The following is a 25,600-nucleotide window of genomic DNA, read 5'->3' on the forward strand; positions in this document are numbered from 1 at the left end:
CCAAATGTAAAATGTGTCATTCAGGAACATTTGGCTGTGACATGTCACCTACAGGAGGCTGATCCATGCCACAGGATAGTTGTAGTAGCATGGCACAGCCTAATGCCCTAGAACAGAGCCAAAAAACATGTGGCATGTAAAGCCATGCATGATGTTTGACACAAACTACTGAAAAAACGGACAGGTAAATATGAGAGACAAGGTGGGTGAGGCAATACACTGCTACCTCGATATAACGCAACCCGATATAACACAAATTCGGATATAACGCGGTAAAGCAGTTCTCAGGGGGGCAGGGCTGCGCCCTCAGGTGGATCAAAGCAAGTTCAATATAACGTGGTTTTACCTATAACACGGTAAGATATTTTGGCTCCCGAGGACAGTGTTATATCGAGGTAGAGGTGTATCTTTTATTGGGCTAACTTCTGTTAGTGGAAGGGATAAGCTTTCGAGCTTCACAGTGCTCTTCCTCAGGTCTAGGGAAGGTAACCAGAGTATCCAACCTAAATACAAGGTGGAACAGATTGTTAAGCAGAAGGGGTTCACACACTTAACATGAAGTGGGCACTTAAGGGTTTGCAAGCAGCAGCATGTGTTACAAATAGTTGTAATGAGCCATAAAATTAGTAGTGGCCCTGTTTGGTCCATGGTTTTTATTGTCCAGCAGAGTTATGAATTTAAGGACCCAGGCGTGTCTTATGAAGGTGTTGTTCAGGATTCTTTTGAGGATGAGGACTGAAAGTTCAGATCTGGCATGATCGCTTTGTGAAAAGTGTTTGCCCACAGATGATATGGTGTTTTTGTTTTTTATCATTTTTGTGTGTAAGTTCATTCAAGAGTGTAATGATTGTCTGGTTTCAGCCACATAGCTGTTGTGGGGCATTTGATGCACTGGATGAAGTATATTGTATGTTATGATAGGCATGTGTGGGATCCAGGATCTTGAAAGATGTGTATGTGTGTGTGGGGGGGAGGGTATTGATCATCATAGTAGTGAAAATACATCTTCAGGTTTTGCATCTGTTGTTCTGGTATGGACTGGTGCCACTTTGCTTTGGTGTATCCTGGTCTGTGCAGAGCCTGCTTCTGATGATGAGGATGGGGAGCTTGTTTGAATGCCAGAAGAAGGGGCTTAGAAAAAAATTATTTCAGGATGCAGTCCCTTTCAAGTATGGATTGTAATTGTTTGATGATAGCCCATATGGGTTCTGGTGTGGGGTGATAGGTGACAACTCAGGGTGTGTGATTAGTAGGATTTTTCCCCCCCTGTATTAAAGCAGGTTCTCCCAGTGTATTCAGGTGGCATATTCCATGATGCAATCTACTTCTCTGGTGGAGAAGGTGGTTTTAAATGTGTATTCCCTGTCTAAATTCCCTTATACATTTCCACCACAACTTCAAACTATCACCCAGCCATCACTCTCTCTAGAACACTCCCACACCAGCATCAACTTCCTAGACACCACGATCAGCTTCAATGATGGAACCCAACAGATTACTATATACAAGAGATCCATGGACCACCACACTTAAATCCTCCAGACACAACAAGAAATCTGTTATCTACAGGTACTCTGATACCATATAATAGACTCTGAAAAGAAAATCGGGGATACACAGACTTAAAACCTCAACACTTAAAACCTCCTTCACGTGACATAGTCTGCACAAGTTTTGCAGGGATGTGTGCAATGTATTATGTCCCTGTTACAACACAACACCCTATAGACTCCTTGCTCATAGTTGTGATACTGGATATCACATTTTTACTAAATATTGTCAGGAACTGTGGGGACAGTATTTCAGATGATATGTTAAGACTGTGGTTTTAGCAAATCATAAATATGATTCAGATAATTATACCTCCCTGTGAGGAAGATGATCATTGTAATTTCAGGTAAGAAAATTACTAGGAAGCTTGTGTTCTTTGAAGTCAGATTGAGATAATGTGAATGAAGAAAATCTGTTTATGTCTGGCCCCAGGAATCAGGCTCTGTTCTGGCTGAATACTGGCCCCATCTTTCAGAAGTCTGGCTGTACAAATCCCATCCCACACAAGCAGGGCCGGCTCTAGGCACCAGCAAAACAAGCAGGTGCTTGGGGCAGCACATTTGCAGGGGGCGGCATTCTGGCCATCCTTTTTTTAATTTTTTTTAAACTCACTTCCTCCCCTCTCGCAACGCTGCAGAAGCTGTAGTTCCTTGCCTAGCTCCCCTATAGAGCCAGCCCTGGAGCAGGGAAAGAACTACATTTCCCAGCAATCCCTTGGCAGCTATCAACAGGAAAGGGAGGGGGAGGGAGTGAGGTAGCTGAGCCATGCTGCAGCTTGCTGTGAATGGAGAGCTGGCTGCTAGAACGGGGTGGCACTGTGAGTCGGGGACAAGTGTGCTCAGCCCAAGGAGTAGAAGGCTTTGCCCCAGATATCCCCTTCAGAAGACTTCCCCAGACTGGATTAGGAATACTGGTGTGACCTCACCTTGCAGCCCCCAAAGAAGGAATTGGATGGACTAAAGGGACAGTGCACCTCTCTATCTGAAGCCTAGCAAGGGAGGTACGTGGATCCCACTAGACTTTAAAATGAAAAGTAAGGGAGGGGAGGCTCTACTAGAGGACCTGGGCAGCTTTAGATACAGTACCAGGCACGTAGGAGGAATTCCACTTCTAAGCTATGGAAGCAGAAATTGACTTTTCCTTTCCAGATATAGCTAATATTCAGAAAGGGAATCTAGCATCTGCCTTCCAGATTTGAACACCCTCAAAATTCAGGAGTGCTCAAGCTCAATTTGGGCAGCTGTTACTTCATTTCTCCCAAATCAAATATACTGATCCACTGTAACTTGCTATAGAAAAAGTAGGATAAAATTGAGCAAGAAATGCTTCCCAGTGATTTTTAGGACTGGAATTGCTATTTTCAACAGCCATTGCTTTTTTTTTTTTTTTTTAGTTTTATTTGTTTAAAAGGAAGACAGTGATTGCATTGGCAAATTCCCTATAGAAACAAAGAGTGGAACAAAAGAATAATAAAGGCACCTCAACTTTTCCTCATTTATGTAGGACAGTCTTATAATATGCATCCAGACATCCTCCAATCACACAAGCTGAAAACTGTTCCACTTTACTGCAGTTCTGTAACCATATGGGAACCAATCCTGTCTGTGTTCTGTGCACATCCAAAATTCCTGCTGAATGACCCTCCCTGGGAGCGAGTTACCAGTGACCCAGGGCTGGGACAGCAGGAGGGTTCAGGTTGGGGGGGAGAGCCCAGGGCTGGGGCAGCAAGGATCAGGGGGAGCCCAGGGCTGGGGTGGGGGGCAGCCAAACATTTTTTTGCTTGGGGCGGCAAAAAACCTAGAGCTGGCCCTGCACACAAGATTTGTGAATGGGAAAAGGCCAATACCCTAAATTTTGGTGCTCTGAAAGTTCTGAAAGCACTTTTTTAGAAACATCCTAGCCCCGAACCTGCACATTGCTGAGCACTGCCAAGTTCCTTTTTTAAAATAGCTCCATATAAGTGTCCCTTAGCTCCAAACATAAAATATTGTAGAAAATGCAAACTATAGCTTAGCAATGGGCGTGGGGATAAATAACGTTCTGCTTACGCTGGAAAGGGATTTTAGCAATGTGGGATTGCCCACATCCCTTCAGCCAGGAATCCTTTGTAGTCAAAGCACAGTAGGAGGAGAAACTGACCTTATGGGGGTAGAACTAGGGAATCTTGCAACAGGGGTCACCAACAGGAGAAACCACAGCATATTACCCTTATAAAGAAAACCCACAGCACTGTTCACAGAAGAATTGCTAATGCGTCTTTTGCCTAAACTCATTTATCAACAAATGTGATCGCTGCAAGAAGGCAGGAGGCTAAAGCTTGAAAGGAAATGGAGACAACTCCAGGGGTGGCCTTTTCTGAACAGGATTGAGCTACACTGATGGGAGATGTGCACGCCTACTGTTGGTCATGTAGGTGAATAGAGGATTTCAGCTGTAGTCTGCATGGCCCCTTTCACGAGATCTACACTTTAAAGTGTGTGGGGGGAAATAAGTGTGAACAGTGTTATAGGAAATACAACTCTTTATTTTTCAAGATTTATGGATTAACACAAATACTGAACTAAATAAGAAAAAAGGTTAGAACTCAGCATTTTAATCGGCAGGCAAACTACAAAAAGATGAGTCTGTATTTGCAATCAGAACATAAACCTACCACTACAGCTCATTTTAATATGTTGTAATAATTTCAGTTTATTCTGTGTGCATAGATGTGAAGTTGCTGTTTTTTTTAACTAAAAATCATAAAAATTGGATACGTGTGTGTATAACCATGTGCATGTTTTTGTGCACCAAGTGCCCTATCCAATGCCCTTGGAAGTCAATGGAGTATTTACATTGACTTCAATAAGAACAGGATCCATCCCAAACCACAAAATGTTATAATTGTATTGTGGAAATGTATCTAATGAATAAGGGCTATTTTCACTAAGCTACTATAAAATATTGAGAACACAGTAATAATAATTTGTAAAAGAATATCTTGTCCAACAGCAAAAACCAAATGTACCAAATAAAAGGAAATAATGTACTGTGGAATGAATAAAATTCCCTAAGAGTACAGGGCTTTTCGATGTCCCCACAATATATTTAATAGGTTCTCCTTTGTACTCAGTTGCTCTCTTCTCTCTTTTTCATTATGTGAATGTAGTTCAGTACATCTACAGTCATCTTGTCAGGCAAAGTCAGATACTCAGTTTCAGGAGGAAATTCTGCAATAATTGGTGCATTGTCTGTACTTGAAGACCGAAATGCCTCATCTGCTGTAATTTCCTGCCCTCCAGTGGTATCTGCTTTACTAACATTAGTTAGTAGTTCAGCGCTGTGGACAGAGGAAAGATGATTTATACAGCAACATGCCTGTATTATATCACATTGTACGGCAGCATTTAATTTTTCTCCCCTTACAGTGGGGCTCTCAGTTTGTGACCCAGCATCACACCTTTCTCTGTGATTAATACTCTTCCTTTTAAATGATGGGTGTGAAGAGTTGGGCTGAGCAGCCTGGTCTTTATTTTCCTCCTCTGTCACTTGTAAACTGGCCTCTGCCTGTTGCGTAATGTTGGCTTCGTTCATAGCAACACTAGTGCCAGGAGGGAAAAGCCAACTTTCCGTGCCAAAGCTAGGGTGTGGTCCTTTGCTTGTTGAAGCTGCAATTGGATTGGCACTGTTTACTTGAAAGGAGCGGTCAGAAAGACACTTTTCAGCTAGGTCGTCCTCTTCAGACTGTACAAACAGATTTGTATGAATGCAGTTGTACATAAGTCGCTACCACAACTACTGTAAGTAACGTGAAAAGGGTAGACTTATGATCTTCTTGTTCATGAACAGTTCTGTAATAGAAGGAACTGAGTGGAACTGTATTTCGTTGGATATTATCAACATTCCCTATGGTCTAATATCCCTTACAGACAATGCAAATTACTGCTTAACTAAGCTATTTTAAAGCTTGGAACTGATTCTTTTTTATATTTCTCACAAGTGATTTTTGCTTGTATTAAGAAAGCTAATAACTAAGGTAATACAGCAAGGTCCTCTGCATGTGCTTTGGCAGGAGATAGCATGGTGGTAGAGCTCTTACAAATAAAAAGCATAAAGATAAAATTCCATTGCTTACCATCTCAGAACTAGTGCAGAAACAACTGTCTGTTTGCTTTGGAGAATAACTGGGGGACTGACTGCTCAGTGATGATTCAATGTCTACAAAAGGAGCTTAGACTGAGAAAAATTAAGTTCAAACAAACAAACAAACAAACAAACCTCTCAATTGGGTCAATGTTAAGACACTATTTATAGTATTAAGGGTTAGCTAGTTCATTGTGCAGTACATTATAAAGTGCCTATTCTCCTCTCAGAATAGGTGTTGTCTCCTGGTAGAATCCATGGGAATTATATTCATGCACTAAAGCCCAAATTGTGCCATTAAAGTGCAGCCCTGTGCTGGGCACAGTGTGGATCTGTACTGTCAGAGGCAAGCTCTATGGGGAGTGTGCCAGCTGCTGTACCTCATTGGGTATCTTGTACCCCAGGAGATGGGGATGTTCCTGGAAACCACAGACTTCATCTGTGCCCTGCTGCTACAGAGGGATAGGTGGGGGTGCAGACTCCTTGTAGACTCCTACCACTACCATGCCCCTGTGGAGCTGCAGGAAAGTCTGGCACTAAGAGGGTAAAGAGTCTAGTAAGAGGCTATGGTTGAACTTCCAGTGCAGGGACTAATTCACATCAAAACATTTTACAAAAATTTTTCAAGCTAATCATGGTCCGAAGGAACGAGAAAGGAAGCAAATGAAAAAAACTATACTAGGAACCATCACCTTATACTATCAAATACCGAACATTCATAGGCTTGTGCTGTTGTGTTCATAGTAGCATTGCTAAGCTGTCTAGTGGAATGGTTTTTTTTTTTTTTTAATTACCACTGCTCGCAGAATTAGCTTTTTATGATTTTGGAGATGCCAATAGTAGAAGAAATGAGACAATGAAAAAATTACAGATGATTAATCACTAGGGAGATGCTAACTTTAATCTTTTTAGGTAAAAGCAATTAAAAGTATTTCAGTTGTGCACTAATGTTCCAATTTCTTAATTCACTGTTGGGTGAATCAGACATATTAGTAGCTCACTAAAAGTGATTATATCCTGTTTTCTTGACTTTAGATGTAGCTGTATCAGTTTTACATGGAGAAAAATCTACTTTAGAACTATGTATACTGACCCTTTTCCATCTTTCCAAGCTTTGAACTCACTTCAAAATCACACTGTTCCTCCTCTGCTGTCAGAACCTTTTTTAAAAAGGGAAGTTAATACATTTTTCAGTCCACTAGTCACACTTTTCTTCACTGTATTCCTTTTTATAAAATCTCTTTTTCCTGTATCCCATTGGACAAGGATACTAGAAATCTCCATGATGGTTCAGCCATGCATCTAGCCTGACCTCCTAATGTGTCCAGCCTTCCCTCATAAGAACATAATAGCAGCCACATGGCAATTATCTAGTTCTCTTGGGGTTAATATTCCTCCACTTTATAACTTATCATTTCATTCACTGACTAAGAAATATAAATTAGTTGCCAGACCATTTATTGTAGTCGGCACAGGTAGTGCTGCCAATAGTTAAGGTTTCCTGACACTTTCTATTGTAAACCCCTATTGTCAGTTGATTATAACTTGGCCACACTTCAGCCTTTTGGGCTGAAATCTTCCAGCATCAGGATGAATTTTTCTGGAAAATTTAAGCTAAAGTGGTTAGGCCATTGCCAAGATGAGAGAAAAAGCATGGTTTGCCCATGTTAAAAAATATGCTTACATCCATTTAATTGAGAAGCTCTTGTGTCTCCATGCTTTGGAGCAGGGACCCTTGACATTTGGCATGTTTCTTGCCTTTTTCTTTTTGGTGAGTAGATCTGAGGAAAGGACGCTGCCTTCCATGTCCTGGAATCATTTTATCTGATGGTGGGCCCCACCTAGTCACATGGCTGTAACATTAGAGGAATCTGCATGGCCAGCTTTTAATGTAGGGTAACCATATTTCCCTATGCTGAATACAGGACACCTGGGAAAATTGCTCAAATCAAATTCAAGCAAGTTCAATGGCAATCAATCAGAACTATGCAGTACACCCCCCACACCACGACATGCTATAAAAACTCCAGGGCCCAGTGGGGGAAGGGGGAGTTTGGGGGTCTGGGCCAGCAGGAGGCTCAAGCTAGCTCCATATGTCGGGTCCAGGGAGGGAGTGCCACCTCCACCCCTTGATTCACTTCAGCAGCCCACCCAGCCTGTCTTGGTGGTGGTGGTGGTGGGGAGAGGCACAACCAAAAGTTATAACTCAAAAGGTGGGGGGTCAGCTCAAAAAGTTTGAAAACAGCTCAGGGTGCTGGGAGGGGGTAGCTCAGGGTGCAGGGGGAGGTAGCTAGGAGCTGAGTGCAGGCACGGGGTAGCTCAGGGTGCAGGGAAGGGGTAGCTGGGGCTGTGTGCCAGGAGGGCCCCCCTACAGTCCCTGTTCCCTAAGGGCTCTGTCAGCCATGAAGCCAGGTCCCCAACCCCTGCAGCTCTTACCAGCTGAGTGAAAAAAGGGGCTGGGGGCTGAGGAGTAGCTTCACCCCCTGCATCAGCACCAGCAGGAGAGGAGGGAACACCATGGCTGCCTGCTCCGCACTGCGGGGCTTTCCGCCCCCTGGCGACCCCCGTGGGGCTGATGGCAGGAGCTGGGGGCGGGGGGTGGAGCTGTCCCCGGGACTGCCCTGCACTTGCACTGCAATTGGGGGGGGGGGCAACATCCCCGATGCCCCCAACTCTGCCCATGGGCTTAGGGAGCTTCTGCCCCACAGGGACCATCGGGAATCCAGGATTCAGCCCCACGGCTCCTGCCTTCAGCCCCACAGGGGTCACCAGGGCATGCATTCAGCCACACAGCTCCCGGCTTCAGCGGGGGAAGGGACAGGGGACACCAGGGATCAGAGCTTCAGCCCAGTGTGCGTGTGCGTGTGTGCGCACGGGTGTGTGTGAGAGAGATCACAGCTTCAGCCCCACAGCTCCAGCCCTGGGAAGGGGAGTGGGCATGCTAGGGAATCAGGGCTTCAGCCTCACAGCTCCTGCCTTCAGTCCCATGGGGGTTGCCGGGGCTCAGGCATTCAGCGCCTGCAGCTCCAGGCTTCAGCAGGGGGAGGAGGGATGCCAGGGATCGGGGCTTCAGCCCTGGGGGGGAGGGGAAATTGGGGCTTCAGCCCCACAGCTCCCACCTTCAGCCCTGTGGAGGGTGCCGGGGATTGGGGTTTCAGCCCCACGGGGGGCACTGGGAGGTCAAGCTCTGGGTTTCAGCATTGGCGCCCAGTAACCCCCCTGAAAGGGCTTGTGGACCCCCCTTGAGAACTCCTGCTTTAGATTTCACATAGGGAGGGGTGACACACACCCCTACCCTCCCCCCCCAGGGCTGCCTTTCCTCCTACCTGATGTCACCGCTTCCCACCTCTCCACCTGGCATGAGACCGCCACATGCTCTCACTGACCAGCCGCTGCCTGTCTGCACTCACCCGCCTGCCGCAAACGAGATGCAGCTGGGGCTGCGCTGACCAGCAGGGAAGCGGAAAATACCAGAAAATTTGCCCCCTTTTTATTTTTTTGTTTAAAAGGTGGGACACCTGCAAGAGGTCTTAAATACAGGACTGTGCCATTAAAAACAGGATGGATGGTCACTCTGTTTTAATGGCAAAGCTCCAACCAGCCATAACCAGAGAACTTAAGTTGTAAAATGAATTATGCTGCCACCAAATAATTTCATTGCCAAATATGGAGAAACACCAAGATAGTGACTGTGAAGGGGAGGATCCTACAGTTCCCAGTTCTCACAGAAGCGGTCTATGAGATCTGATTTGGAATTGAAACTAGCCCAGGAATCTACAAGGAACACAACTGAGAGGCTAGCATGCCAGAACCTTTGTAGAAGTGTGTGTGTGTGTCGGGGGGGGGAAGACAAGGCAAAAGTGCCCTTCCCTCTCTGCAGCTGGCTGCTCCAGTGGTGAGTCAGCTCCCCTATCTTCTGATGCTACAGCAGCTCCTGGTGGGCGAAAAATGTATTTGCAGCACCTCCCCAGCAGAATCTATTATTCTGCTGGGGGGAGGGAGGCGGTTTATAAAGGAGACATGAATTTTGTGTTTATTTTTGTTAAAAAGTTGGGGAGCCAGGGCCCCCAGCCGCCCTGATTCTGGTGCTGAGAAGTACCAGGGGCCAGGAACCCCTTTCTGTATCCTTGCATCATATTTTGGATCAAGTGGTGAATGTTAAGAGCTCCATGTAAAGAACAACACAGAGGAAGCCACTGAAGTGCAGAAGTACTTTTGGGCCTACAAAACTCATGAACAATTCTACGTATTTTTGAATGCCATCTACTGGCCCCTTATCTATATAATGACAGGTTTCAGAGTAGCAGCCGTGCTAGTCTGTATCCGCAAAAAGAACAGGAGTACTTGTGGCACCTTAGAGACTAACAAATTTATTTGAGCATAAGCTTTCATGGGCTACAGCCCACTTCTTCGGATGCATAGACTGGAATATATATATACACATACACACACACACACACATACAGAGAGCATGAAAAGGTGGGAGTTGTCTTACCAACTCTGAGAGGCCAATTAAGTAAGAGCTTGGCTGTAGACAATGGATCATGTGGTGTGTCCTGGATGGAAGCTGGAGGTATGTAGGTAAGTTAGCGGTCAGTAGGTTTCCGGTATAGGGTGGTATTTATGATACATCTGCATTTGCTCCAATCCCTCAGCCAGAGACAAGCACCTACAAGATCTCTATCAAGCATTCTTAAAACTACAGTACCCACCTGCTGAAGTGAAAAAACAGATTGACAGAGCCAGACGAGTACCCAGAAGTCACCTCTTACAAGACAGGCCCAACAAAGAAAATAACAGAACACCACTAGCTGTCACCTTCAGCCCCCAACTAAAACCTCTCCAGCGCATCATCAAAGATCTGCAACCTATCCTGAAAGATGATCCCTCACTATCACAGATCTTGGGAGACAGACCTGTCCTCGCTTACAGACAACTCCCCAATCTGAAGCAAATACTCACCACCAACCACACATCACTGAACAAAAACACTAACCCAGGAACCTATCCTTGCAACAAAGCCCGATGCCAATTTTGTCCACATATCTATTCAAGTGACATCATCATAGGACCTAATCACATCAGCCATACCATCAGGGGCTCGTTCACCTGCACATTTACCAATATGATAAATGCCATAATGTATGCCCCTTTACCATGTACATTGGCCAAACCGGACAGTCTCTACGCAAAAGAATTAATGGACACAAATCTGACATCAGGAATCATAACATTCAAAAACCAGTAGGAGAACACTTTAACCTGTCTGGTCATTCAATGACAGACCTGCAGATGGCAATTTTGCAACAGAAAAGCTTCAAAAACAGACTCCAACGAGAAACTGCTGAGCTGGAATTGATATGCAAACTAGACACAATCAACTTAGGCTTGAATAGGGACTGGGAATGGCTGAGCCATTACAAACATTGAATCTATCTCCCCTTGTAAGTATTCTCACACTTCTTATCAAACTGTCTATACTGGACTATCTTGATTATCACTTCAAAAGTTTTTTTCTGTTACTTAATTGGCCTCTCAAAGTTGGTAAGACAACTCCCACCTTTTCATGCTCTCTGTATGTGTGTGTTTATATATATATGTTCCATTCTATGCATCCGAAGAAGTGGGCTGTAGCCCACAAAAGCTTATGCTCAAATAAATTTGTTAGTCTCTAAGGTGCCACAAGTACTCCTGTTCTTATCTATATAGCTATTCACATATGCACAGCTATAGAGCAGGGAATGGTATGTGGCAACCTCTCACACAGTACCCACCCCTCAAACAGTAGCTGTCTGCTGCTTTCTGGAGGTGCAGCAAAGAATCTGATCCAAAGTGTCTGGCATCAACATTTTGTCGTATATAGCACAAAAGTATATTTGTCTCTTTAAGCAAAAGTGAAATAAAACTGTTTTACCTTTTCAAATCCAAAGACTTGTGAGCGCTCACAAGTGAATTGTTCCAGAGGAGCACTGTCACTAAGGAATAAAAACAAAATAAGGTCCTAAGGTAAGAGATTCATACTGTGGTTTTCAGCATCTATTTACTCCTCAAATGAAAAATATTACTACTAATCTTACAGTCCACTTTGATTATTTTCATAAAACATAGCAATACTGCTATTTGTAAGCTCATGTCACTGCTCTCTACTTACAAAATGCATTCCACTATTACAATTTGTTAAAGTTATATGTTTTTTAAAATTCTCAAGATATAATACAAAGAACTTGATTTTATAAACATCATTTCTGTGGAACAGTATGCTATTAAAGATTACTGAAGACAATGCCACTTTGTAAAATGAAAAGATAGCTCCAGAGGAAAGACTGTAACATTGGGTACTTGTATCAGAGGAGTAGCCGTGTTCGTCTGAATCTGTAAAAAGTAACAGAGGGTCCTGTGGCACCTTTAAGACTAACAGAAGTATTGGGAGCATAAGCTTTCGTGGGTAAGAACCTCACTTCTTCAGATGCAAGTAATGGAAATACTTGGGTACTTGAGCAGCCTTGAGGTAACTGATGGGTCTGCTCAATAATGGCTATTTTCTTTAAAAATACACCTCTACCCTGATATAATGCGACCCGATATAACACGAATTTGGATATAACACGGTAAAGCAGCGCTCCAGGCAGGCAGGGCTGTGCACTCTGGTGGATCAAAGCAAGTTCGATACAACGCGGTTTCACCTATAACGCGGTAAGATTTTTTGGCTCCCGAGGACAGCGTTATATCAGGGTAGAGGTGTATTGTCACACTGTCTATTTAACTTATTACCTTTAAAGCACTTTGCATTAGTTTGAGTATGTTTGCAGACTTATGGGCTGCAAAGCTAATAATCTTAAAGAAATTTTCATGTTCTTATACTCAGTGGGTGAAACTGTGGACCCACTGAAGTCAATTGGAGTTTTGCCACTGACTGCAGTAAAGCCAGGATTTCGCCCATCAAGTCTATCATATACAGATATCACCTTTTAATTTAACAATTGCTTATGAAACTTACTTATTCATTGTTGAATAATTCTGTATTTTTTTCTCTACGTTAGTCTTGTGATTGTGGTGATTTGTAAATGCTCCTTAAAAACAAAAATTAAACCTTGAATTTAAAATACAATTTTGAATTAAAACAAATGATTCCATAACAATTTTGATCAGAAATTACTATTAAATGACATATTAGCTCACAAGATGATTACCATTATATAATTTCACCTGAAACAAAAATACTGCAGTGCCTAGTTTCATAACATCTTTCTCACTATGACATACAAATCATGTGGCTCACTAAAACAATGCCAAAAAGATGGAAGCATAGTATTTTACTTCCTTGCATCACTTATACTTACCTGTTCTTTCATATTTTGAAGGATTTTCTTGGTTTTCAGAAGATATAATGTAATAATGTCCATCAGGGTATTCTTTCAAGTCGCTTTTATTAGGCTGTTTATTTTCTTTATGGCTTGCACTTGAAATAGTCTTACTTTTAAAGAAAGTCTGCTCTGGAACAGTGAAAATCCCTTTAAGGCATCTGTCTACAGTATACCTTTCAGTACATTTAGTCATGTTATAAATTTCTCTATTACAAGGGCTGCATCTGTTGGATATTTCATTCATATCATCTGGATCTGTAAATAACTGGCTGATACTGGCTTGATTAACAAAAGGACCACAATATTCCATGGAAGGAATATTATGAATCAGTGGCCTCTCATCTTCAGACAATGCTAGACCATTTTCATTGTGAGTGTCGTTTGCTGCTGTTTCTTTCACAATACCAAATAATGGCTCTTTTATTCTGTTGTTGCTTCCGGAATCTTTACTGGTAATTAAAGCTGGAGTATTACCAACAGAGTTTATATATTCTGGACTTTGAGGAAAAAAAAGAGAAAAAGCCTGCTCAGTTCAAAAGTAAGCAAAACACTAAATGCTTAAACATTAAATTACCAATTTTAAGTTAAGAATCTCAAAAAAACCTCTACTCTTTATGCTCTCCATACTTACTTCTATCAAAAACATATGTTCTTTTAATGGATAAATTCTCCTGTATTGTGGATGTGGTTTTATAGTAAGGCAAAAACATAGAACCTAGACCTGCAGCTTTAAAGAGAATTAGAATTCAGCTTCATGCCACCTCTGGACATAACAGGGGACCTGAGATGTATCCTCTTGCACAAAGAGCTGTGAATAACTAAATCAACCACTGTATGTCACTGCTGCTCCACTCATCTGAATTAGACACTGGACTGTGCACAACATCCAAATGCAAGACAATCTTCTTTAGGGTTTTTAAAAGGTGGTTTGTTCTTGTAGGGTACAATTCCCCTCTGTACAGAAGACCCATGAAAAGTCTCTGTGCCACTTAAGTCACTGTTCTTAAGTGGTGAATAGGCCTTGTGCAAGCTCTGTGGACAGAGGGAAATTTCATTTGTATCTAATGGCAGTGATTTACATTTAGCACAGAATTTTTTAATAAACATACATTTTCTTTTGCCCATAGTACAGTAGGGGTGACATTAATGACCACTATAATTAAGGCTGCATAAATATTTCCATTCTAAGCTCACTTGAACCTTAATGAAATTTTCATCTTTCAAACTAAAACTTTCCAGCGTTGGATCCTGCCTGCAGGATAAATTTTTGGAGAGTCTAAGTAAATAAGTTTAACTGTTTTTGAGTGCATATGTCTTTTTTTCTGAACACCACACAACTTAAACATCTGGAAAAATCCCTCACTAGAGAGAAGTGTCTTGGTGTGTTCTGGTGAAAATTGTTTTTGATTTTGACCAAGTGAAGAGCTCTTTGGAAAAAAAAAAATCATGCATATAGCACATGTCCATGTACAGTAAGGAAGGATACATGTGCTCACGTGCAGCATAGTTTTTGAACAGAAATACAGAGGTATCTTAGTACAAATCCACATTGATGCTCTGAGAACTGACAAAAGCAAGAGAGTGCAAATCAATGGCTGATATGTCATCCTTGAGTCCTGTCACCAATGCAGGGCACAACTGCATGACAGTCAGAGAAAGAGAAATGCCCCAGTATTGCATACCATGGTAAAAGTTTTGGAGTGCAGGGCCGCCCAGAGGATTCAGGGGGCCTGGGGCAAAGCAATTTCAGGGGCCCCTTCCATAAAAAAAAGTTGCAATACTATAGAATACTATATTCTCGGGGGACCCCTGCAGAGCCCAGGGCCTGGAGCAAATTGCCCCACTTGCCCCCCCTACCCCCCGGGCAGCCCTGTTGGAATGTCTGTTAGGAAATACTAGAAATTGGACAAAGACCCAAAATGATTCTTGGATGAAAGCAGTGTCCTCTGCTTATGTAAAAACTGGCAAACATTTAAGTTTTGAGAGACTAGCTACATGAGAGGAGGGAAAAATGTTATCTGCAGAAACCTATGACACATCTCTGTAAGAACGTAACAGAACTGAAGCAACACAGAATGCAGGGGCTCTGCTCTTATGCTTCTGCCCTCCTCCCAGCTACTCTTTGCCACCATCAGCTTCTTTTAACTACCTCTTATTCTGCTGATTTACCTTCCCTGCAGCTCCTAATTGGTCTCCTCTCACTTCATTTTCCACTTTGTCCTGTCTCCTGGTCTTTCTTTCCCCCAAATGGTATCAATAATACCATGCTGTTTCTGAAATGGCCTTCAGTAGTGTTGGCCAAAGCTAACATGTGAGCATTATAACACCGTCAAGTGACACTATTTAATGCTAAGTAAAAATAAGTGCTAATCTATGACCTAGTCTACTACTATTTAGAGTCATAGTCATCTGGCATTTGTACATTACATCCAAGTTTTTGGTTACTGCTTAATAAATAAATGCAAATACTCTAAATTGTTATTTAAAAAAACTCCTATAATGCCCCAAGTTTTCACTGTACCTTACAAACAATGAAAAACACATTTCCTACCTTGAACAACTGGCAGTCAAAGGCAAGGTAAGATGTGGGACAACACTTCAGATAAGAGGTTGTAGGGATTATAGATGAAGAGCATCAAGTATGGAGGAGGGAAGATATGAAGGACTGAAAGAAGCATTTCTTCAGCAAAGAGGAGGAAAGTGGTCCAAGCTTAAGGTGCAATCCTTGAGTGGGAGAAGGAGACAAAAGGGGAACAGTAAGAAGAGAGGATTGAAAAGAGCACAGGAGTGAAGGGGCATGAAGAAATGAAAGCGGAAATGTAGGTGAGGCAAGATTATGTAGAGCTTTGAATCTGATGCAATGAGGGCCAGGAAGTTAATGAAGGGATTCAAGGATGGGCATGATGTAGTCAGAGTGAGAGAACAGGAAGAGGACTTCAATCATCTGCATTTTAGATAGCTGGGGAAAAGGTGGGAGAAATGAGAGGCAAAGATAAATTAAATTTCTGATGACTGTGTTAGTCCAGTGTTCCTGTAGCTAGTGCTGCCTGCCACCAAGTGAGAAATCCACAGTCCCTTTCTTGTAGGGACAAGCGAATAGACTGCATGTACTTGAGAAGAGCTCCCATTATTGTGCTTCCCTGATCACGCTATTCAGTGTTGGAACATGATGATGGATTCCAAAAGGCATTCTGTCTCGCCCTCCTCAGTCATATGGTGGACCGGGGACTTGAGAGCAAGTGAAGGAATAAACTGGGAGGAAAATTAGACTCCTTAGGAGCTCAAGAGACATGCAGAGAACCCCTGGAACAAACTTGAAATAAGATATTTATTATAAACTGCGTATGACCCTAAGCAGTCAGTTAATAGGTAAAGGTTTTCTCTTATCAGCACATTTTTCAAAATATATTTTATTTCATGTTTCTATTTCTCCTTTGTGAAAAGGGAATGATTTCATGAAAAAAAATTAAATTCTTAATTAGAAAAGGAAACTAGAAGAATTATTTAACCAACAGGAGGCAAGTGCATGCTTTTGTTTGTTCTGCAAATTGCATGTGTAATGGAGGAATTCAGTGACACTACTGAATAATGTAGTGAGAAAATGAACAATTGAATCTAGGATATTGAACTAAAATAACTTTTTGATGTATTTCAGTAATTTGTAAGTAATCTGGTACTTTTGTCATTTACATTTCATCCCAACTTAATTTTCAAAGGCATTGAAGTACAATAAAAAATAATCAGATAATGAGTCTTGAAAGTCCTTTCTTTCTTATTTTTAAATGTGACTGTCTTTTTTTAAAAAAAAGCAAAATCTCTGCCTACCTATTCAATTTCTTAAACAATGTTCCCAATGGTCCTGCTGTATTGGACTTGCTAAAAATGCATTGCCTGTTTTGAGGTTTTGAAACCCAAGGGTCTTGAGAGAGAATATTTCCCGGCTGAGAAAATGGTAGAAACTGCCAAAATATTAAATATAGAGAATAGTTAATTTTAATATTTAAAATGACATTTCACATTATATAACTATTGTGATTATTTAGAATTTTTTTACAATAAAATTCAACAAGACAATGTCCCTTCTATCTCTATGGGGAAAAACAAGATTTTATTCTAATACAGTTGAAAAAATGGAATAATGCTATTTATTTCCATAAATTCATTATGGAGAAAAACATTCATTGTATTGCACTATGTAACAGGTCAAATCCCACTTGCCTTATTCACAGAAGTGTCTCAATTGACTTCAGTGCAGGTCGTATTTTAAATACTGGCTGTCAGCCAGATTGCTGAAGGCCTTCAAATGTCCATCTAGCATCCAATGCCATCAGAACTACAAAGTTCTGACTTCCTGAACTTGCATTAAGATACCATCACTAATAGAATTTAAAAGGTTTACATGTGTGTGAAAAAATTATTTTCTAAAAAATAAAAATATTTTAGCAGGAAAAACCGCTCATAACTGCTATTGTATTCTTTCACATGATTTTTCAAATCTAAAACAAAATAAAACTACAAAATCAGATGGCCTAAGAATAGACAACTGTCATTAATTGCCTTAAAATGGCATATCAAAATATTGACTTAAGTTAAAAGGTATCCTCTGGAGCAGGAGTTCTCAAACTTTTTCAGAGCATTGAGAACATCTTAATAGAGAGATTGGTTAGGGGGATGGTGTGTTATCACAAATTAGATTGTACTTGCTTATGTGGGAGAGTAATATTAGGAAAATATTTCATGTATTTTAGCGGTCTTTCCTGTTTCCTGTTCCTGCATTGAAGTAGAGTCAGCACCATATTACCAGCCAGCTCTCCACAGAGTACTTGCGCAACACTGTTGGTGTGTAGCCCATACAGCAGGGGTAGCCAACCTGTGGCTCGGAGCCACATGCAGCTCCTTGTATAGTCACCGACTCCAGGGCTGGAGCTACAGGCGCCAGCTTTCCAATGTGCCGGGGGGTGCTCACTGCTCAGTCCCTGGCTCTGCCCCAGGCCCTGCCCCCACTCCACCCCTTCCCTCCCCTGAGCCTCCCATGCCCTCACTCCTCCCCCCTTCCCCTCAGAGTCTCCTGCACACCACAAAACAGCTGATCGGGAGGTGCGGGAAGGGAGGGAGGGGGAAGCGCTGATGGGTGGGGCTGCCGGTGGGTCGGAGGCACTGGAAGCAGGGGTGGGGGAGCTCATGGGGGGCTGCTGACATATTACTGTGACTCTTTGGCAATGTACACTGGTAAATTCTGGCTCCTTCTCTGGCTCAGGTTGGCCACCCCTGCCATAGAACTTGCTTAGCCTTTACACTATCGTTATGTATTCATGAGTAAGAACTCAGAGAAAGTTCTGCGTGTTCATAAAATCAAGCTGGGCTTATTTTCAAACCAACCAATTGTTTAAAAAAAATAATGTCACTCTAAATGTAGCTTGCACCAATCAGCAAGAAACCTTCTGCCATTTCACTAGACCCATCCCAAAAGAAAAAATGTCATTTAATAGAATTCCTCTGAAATGACAACATATCAAACCTGTTTGCTCTGCTTCTCCTCTTCGTAGGCCACTTCCCAAGGACTGCATGCTAGGTTCGTTCTGAAATTTTGTTCTGGAGATTGTTTGTAATTAGAAGACCAGGAAACCGAAGAGGACACTGGATAGGAATTACAGTCTGCTGCTAGATTGTACAGATGTTCAAGACTAGAGTCTGTGCAAGTTGATTCCATTACTTGTGATAACTTAAGTAAAGCACAACAGACATTTTATTTATCTAAACATATTTTACTTTCAGTAAAATTCTGTATTTTACAGAATACATTACACATATACCTACTACAAGAAAAATGTAAACCTATGTGACCTATCCATATATAAACTTTTTCATGAAGAAAAAGAATTCTGCCAATGCCCGGTTTCAGCAGTGCACTTATGCACATGCCTAACTTTATGCATGTGCCTAAGGGCTATGATGAATGGAGGTGGACTGAAACATGTCTTTAAATTTAAACATGTACTGAAGTGCTTTGCTGAGTTCAGACTTAAATTGACAAAATGGAATATTTTTCTCTCTAGCCTGGAGAGCTCTCTTGTGGGAGGGAGGGTGCCATGTTGGCCCAAGCCGGTCAGCATATAAAGGAGATTTGGAGGCAGACTGGGTGAAGTGCCATGGGATCTGCAACTACAGAGATCCTGGTGGCCCTTACACCCAGCATAAGGAGCACATAGTGGCAAGGTCTTCTGTTCAAACTAATGGACAATGCCTTTGCATTGCAATCCGATGGCTTGCCATAGGCTGGAGAATGTGAATCTTCAGACCCACTCTCTCTGCTTAGTACTTTGTACAAATCCCACTTTTTCAGGCTTTGTGGGGATGGCTAAATTTCACCCAATGCAATTATTTATTTTTAATAGTTTTTTAGCCCAGCGTCTCCATTTTTGGATGCAAACAAGCATGCAGGTGCAAATGCTGGTGCACACTTTTCAAAACAGCCTGACACCTGTACGTGCACAGTGTTAGCAAGTATTTGCACATATAAAGAGCAGGCATAGATGTAGGGTGACCAGATGTCCTGATTTTATAGGGACAGTCCCGATATTTGTGGCTTTTTTTTTTTTTAATATGGGCTCCTATTACCCCCCCACCCCATCCCAATTTTTTACACTTGCTATCTGGTCACCCTACACAGATCTGTACATGCAAGTGAAAGTCAGGCAGAGGCCCAGATGACAGTCTGTTCCCATGAGTTCTGGACATTCTATACCAACCTAAAATAATGGCCTCTCTCTCTCTCCCCAACTAGTATGAGGGATACAACTGTAGTGGAAGAGTTTTACTAAAGTAATGTCTAGGAAAGTAATTTATTGCAAGCTGCGATCTTTGTAAAATACATTTTCATAGCCAAACACCTAACCTAGACCAAGTAATTCTCCTTTGCTCAAAAAAAGGATTTAATCCTACAAATAGGTCTATCTTTCTTACTCTGTCTAAAAAACTTGGCCCAACTGCATGACTTTAGGAACAATGGATCAAATTCTCCACCAGCATAACCGCACTGAACTCAGTGGATTATGTCAGTAGAGAACTTGGCTTAATTGCTAGGTCTAGAGAGATTTTCTCTCTTTAATCATAGAAGAATCTGTGTTTAGTAGCTGCATCTAAGCGGCTGATAACTTTATTCAAAGGATGCTTTTCACACAAACTATTAGAAGTGTAACATTTGCACAGATCTAATACTTCAATATCTGCATTCTAAAGCAAAATGATGGTTGAGCTTTGTTGTGACACACTGGGGACAACATGGTTTGTTTAGCCTAGACAGAGAGAAAGGGCCTAATTGAGCAGAGCACAAGTCTAGTGGTCCCACCTATAGGCCTGATTCACTTAATGGATTCTTTTGGTGCAAGAGGACACAACCCAGGCTCTCAGTTGTTGACAGTCTAAAGAGTGCAGTGTTATGAATTGCCAGCAATCCCTGCTACACCAAGGAGCCTGGTAGTGGGCCAGCACAGTTGCAAAAGTGGGTTGAGGTAAGGCTAGGCCTTCTGGAGAAGTGCTGATTCAGCTTCTTTCATAGGCATCTTCTAGCAGTGAGCCTCCTGTGGATAATAAAGCTATCCTTCCATCTCCTACTCAGCTGCACCCATCAGTACATGGGTTTGCAAGTTGCTAAACCATGGTTATCACCTCGTTCGGACCATCTAAAAGAAGGCAAACAAACCATGTTTTAATTATGGAACTCCTTTAAAATATCCATGAGTTGGTAACATCAGATTTTATCCTCCCACTTCTCCTCTTGGGTAAGATTCAGGAAGGCTAAAAAAAAATCCCTCTCTATATTTCTAAATAATTTTCCACTAGTAAGGATAATTCAGCTCAAAAAGTGATCAAGTCAACACTCTATATCTCATTCAAAACTCTGGCTGGAAATCAGGATGTCTGCATGCAAATAGTCTAATTTTGCTCACTGATGCACAAGTATAGGTCTCCTGTTAAGTAAAATAGGCGCTGCACTCGCATATGAAAACAGAATTCAGCCTTACATTTTTAATCTATAGTTCTACATGTCACCAAAGGTTGTCTGTGGCTGACTGGAAACAGGTTTAAGAGAGCCCACTCCCTTTAGTGGAGCATACAGAATATCCTCTTCATGACCCCAATTCAGGATAGCATCTCTTTTCAGGAAAGCACTTAAGCTTGTGCTTAAGTCCCACTGACTTCAATGGGATTTAAGTATGGTCTTAAACTTAAACATATAATTAAGTTCTATTCTGAATGGGGTGGATTAAACCATGTCCTTTCCTGAATCTGGGCCTAATTAAGAGTCCATATGTGAACATTACTGATGGCCCACTACACTACAAGACACATTTTGCCACTCTTACTCATGCTGAGAAGTACTTTGCACCTAAAAAAGAACCACTGAATTGATGAAACTGAGCAGACTTATTGGTTTGAATCTTAATGGGCATCTGACTACATAGAAACATTCAGCACCTCCAAACCTGACAACTGCAAAAAAGCTTAATTCTAGGCCAGAGCCTAACCTCATATAGAAAGTTAACTATTTTACACTACAACAGAAGAAATAATTACTGGAACTTAAAAAATAATGATCTTTCCCATAAGTATATAAAATAGTGTTAGTAAAAGTGAGGCTAAATTAGTCTATTAAGATTATCCAGTGGCATCCATTAAAAGACGAGGTGATGTGCGAGATTCCCTCTGATCCCACCTCTTTTTGGCAAATGCCTTTAAAGACTGCACAGATTTGTTTATGATAGATTAATGACATCTACCCTAAATTCAATATACTTTTGGAAATGCTTGTAATAGATTTTTCAGGGACAAATTCTCTTCTCAGTTATACCCCTAGAGCCCCATCAAGTTGAACAGGTGTAGTGGAAGCAGAATTTGTTTCAAAGTGTTTTGGGAGACAAGATTTGAGGGCCCGATTTGAGGAGAAATTTGATTTCTATAACCCTGCCCTTTCCCTGTTTATCTTCCATTGTCAAATTACCTCCCATCCCCCAGGCTCTGCCAGTGCTCCCAACTTTGTCTGCCAATTTCTTAACTTCTTACAATGACCTCTGTGTCTTCTTCCACGTGACCTGCTATGTGTGGTACACTCCTCTGAATTCATCCTCACAGCCCATACCCTGTCCACATTTAAAAATTCATTTCTGCCATGTTGCTCATAGTGAATCAAACTGACTTTATGTACATTTTACATAGTTTGCTTTTTGTTGTTCCCATTCCCTTTCCCCTAACCTCTGTGTACTTGTTTGTCCTTACTGTAAACTCTTTGGAGCAGAGACTGTTCTTCTTGAGTGTTTTGAAACCACCTAGAATAATTTGGCAGATAATTTTAATGATGCAGCATAGTCTTAAAGAGGAAAGCCTCACTTCACATCAAAATCTATGAGATTAGGCATTGGTTTAAAAAACAATTTAAAAGTCATTGGTTTACAAAACTGATATTAAGTTAGAAATGTATATTTAGCTTACCTGAGGTTGGTATTTCATCTTGTCTGTGAGATGCTTTCTTCTGTTCTCTAATACTTGTTGTTGTATTCTTGTAACAAAGTATAAGAAAAATCTATGTGATTTAGAGTTCTTGGCCAAAAGAGACTCATGATTTTGGGTACCTAACTTGAGATATCTTTAAAGGGCTTGATTTTCAAAGAGTCCTGAACAACCACCATGGGCCATCTGAAAATCTGGCTCCTTTAAGAAATCTCAAGTTGGGCACAGAAAGATTGAGGATTCAAAATAATGTTTGAATACAGTGGCCTGCTCCTCAGATACAGCTACTGCATGCAGCGTCTTATATGAGTAAAGAAATAGTCATTAGTCACTTCTGAAAATCTAGGGCCTCATCTACAACTTTTTGTTTGTTCAAAATACATTTCCAAACTCCGTTACATTGGTAAGGATGTTTATGACCCATCTAATTGGAACTTAAAGCACTGGTGTGGAACTATTTCAACCCTAAAATATTGTATTTGTTTTTCTATTCATAATTTACATTTCCTCAGAAGCTCTTTTCAAGACAGGACTATCTGGGTAACAGGACAGCTACAAGCACAGGCAATACAGATACCTCCTCACAAGAGCAGATCCCCTGCTTCAGATCCAGAACAGTTCTAGGCTCCCAATCACCCACTAGTCCTCCAACTGCCTTCTTCCCATGGTATCAGTCATGAGCGGCGGGGAGATGACAACATCCTTATCTCTATATCCAATATAGCCAGTGCTGGTGAGCACCTGGCCCAATGTCTGGAAGAGACTCAGGCATGGAAGAGACCTAGCTGGCTAGAACTTAATCTGGATAAGGCTGAGATGATGGTGGAAGGCTGGGGAAAGCAACAAGAAAATATAGTGAGAATTGTATCTGTCCCTCTGTGGAGGGTGCATGTCCTGCCAGTTCATAAATTGAGATTTTAAAGCCAGAGGGACCATTAGATCATCTAGTCTGACATTCTGTATAACACTTCCCTGCACCCTCTCCAATTTTTCAAAATCCCCTTTAAAATGTGGACACCAGAACTGAATGTTGTATTCCAGTATCAGTCTCACTTCCCTACTCCTATTTACTACTCTCCTGTTTATACATCCAATGATTGCATTAGTGCTTTTTGCCACAACATCACACTGGGAGCTTATGTTCAGTTGTCTGTCTCTATGACTTCTACATCCTTTTCAGAGTCACTGTTTCCAGGAGACAGTCCCCTATTATGTAAGTATGGCCTGTATTTATTTGAAGTGTTGCTGGATTTCCATCTGCTGTTAAACAATCACATAGCAACAGTATTTTTCATCTTGCTCCAGCTAAGACATTGCAATAATTTCTTCTGGATGCAGACCTTGCTACTGTGATCCCTGCCTTTGTTAACTCAACATTATATACTGCAGTGTGCTCCATATCGGGCCGTATCTTAAGGGAAACCAGAAGCTGCTGCAGAATCCAGCAGCCCACTTTTTAAGGAGCGTATCTTGCTGAGAGCACATGATACAAGTGCCCTAGGATCTGCAAAGGCTGTCTGTAGATTGCAGGTAGAATTTCAGGTGTTTGTTTTGACTGAAATGCCTTGGCACCTACTACATATGTGAGAGACTGCTTCTCTCCCAGAATTATAGTGCCACACCACCAATCAGCAGAGGTGTTCGGTCTCAGTTTAAAAAAAAAAAAAAAAAGAGAAGGGTCTGTTGGCAGTATGTTTTGTGTGAGGGGTCCTCAGCCGGGGGACCTAGTCCCTTCCCTTTGGTCTGAAATAGCACAACTTTGTTGACCAGGAGGCCCGGCAGCATGCTTTATCTATTTAGCCGCATGATAAGGGCTGTTAGTGTGAATTGAGTATCTATGGGGCTGACTATTTTTTTTTGGTTGGGGTTGTGGAAGTTGCTGGTTTTACTCTTGTTCTGATTGTATTTTTCAATTTTGCGATGGTGCCTGGATTGGCACTTTTAGAATATATCTTTTATAAATCAAAAGGAAGAAAGAAATGGCATCATAAAGCTCTTATCTTTGCTGAACTTCATTAACGTTTGTCTAATGGCCATAATTATTCAAGTACCTGTTCTGGATGTCATCTAGGCCTATTTTAGATGATGTACGTTGTGGTGACATGGGAAGTTCAATATTCTGTCTCCTTGTAGGGGTTTTTAACCCCTTGTTCAGATCCACATGGACTGGTTTTCTCACTCTGTCTGTAATGAAAGTGTTCAGAGCGTTAGTATCTGTGTCACTGAGGGATTTGAGATTTCTGAATTTTAATAAGCACGCAGAACCCGCCCTTCACTCTATATAATCAATATGAAATACATATGTTTTGCTTTATTTGCCATTATCACTATCTGAACTGCTTATTATTAACTCTATTTTACAGTTTATTATAGTATACACTTTTTTTAATCCATCAGATTTTGGGCACTGCAAGGCTCTATTACACTTCTCATTTAGTTTCTGAGGGCTAAGGTGTTCCCACAGCCCATGAAAAAAACTTGAAAGGTAAGGCCTCTACAGTTTGAGTCATACAAAAATGCAATACAGGACAACAATTAAGGTTCAAGAGGTGTGGAGATGTTACTGAGGAGATCAGTGTAGGAAGACTGTGAAAGAAGTGGATTTTGAGGAGGGATTTGAAGGAAGCACTTGATGGGGGGTGGCGTTAAGGTATTCCAGAGCAACAGGATGTTCCAGGAAAGAAGTAATGAAAGTGGAAGTAGTATATGAATGGAGTGTTTAAGAAGGAAGGTCACAAGGAACAAAGAAAAGGGATGTATGATGAAACAAGTGCAGCTACTTAGCCAGGTGCACAGCCTTGAAGGTGAAATTATGTGCTAGCCAAGATTATTGGGTTCCTCTTTTGTCCTCTGACTTTTTTGTGTGGTTGTTGTTTCACTTCCAGTTAGATTTTGATTAAAGATAAATTGAATTGTTGACACTACAAGTTACAATCTTACAAGGGAGTACAGAAGAGTTGAGGCCAGGGCCGGCTCCAGGCACCAGGCACCCAAGCACATGCTTGGGGCGGCACCTGGTAAGGGGCAGCGGGGGGAGCGCGGGGTGGTGTGGCATT

General features: G+C 41.7%; 1 protein-coding gene across 1 annotated transcript in view; it reads right to left on the minus strand.

The window, feature by feature from the left end:
- Positions 1 to 4,162: 4,162 nt before the first annotated feature.
- The window catches only part of C1H12orf40 (chromosome 1 C12orf40 homolog), a 30,675-nt gene continuing 9,237 nt past the window's right edge, over positions 4,163 to 25,600 (minus strand). The window contains exons 4-10 of the mRNA XM_034772357.1: positions 24,596 to 24,728; positions 22,527 to 22,593; positions 18,556 to 18,759; positions 16,863 to 16,996; positions 13,014 to 13,534; positions 5,666 to 5,748; positions 4,163 to 5,316 (exon numbers count right to left, since the gene is read on the minus strand). Coding sequence (XP_034628248.1) covers positions 4,660 to 5,316; positions 5,666 to 5,748; positions 13,014 to 13,534; positions 16,863 to 16,996; positions 18,556 to 18,759; positions 22,527 to 22,593; positions 24,596 to 24,728 — 1,799 coding nt within the window. The 3' untranslated portion in view covers positions 4,163 to 4,659. The remainder of the gene's footprint in view (positions 5,317 to 5,665; positions 5,749 to 13,013; positions 13,535 to 16,862; positions 16,997 to 18,555; positions 18,760 to 22,526; positions 22,594 to 24,595; positions 24,729 to 25,600) is intronic.

The sequence above is a fragment of the Trachemys scripta genome, chromosome 1 (assembly GCF_013100865.1).
Source record: "Trachemys scripta elegans isolate TJP31775 chromosome 1, CAS_Tse_1.0, whole genome shotgun sequence".
Classification (NCBI taxonomy): domain Eukaryota; kingdom Metazoa; phylum Chordata; order Testudines; family Emydidae; genus Trachemys; species Trachemys scripta.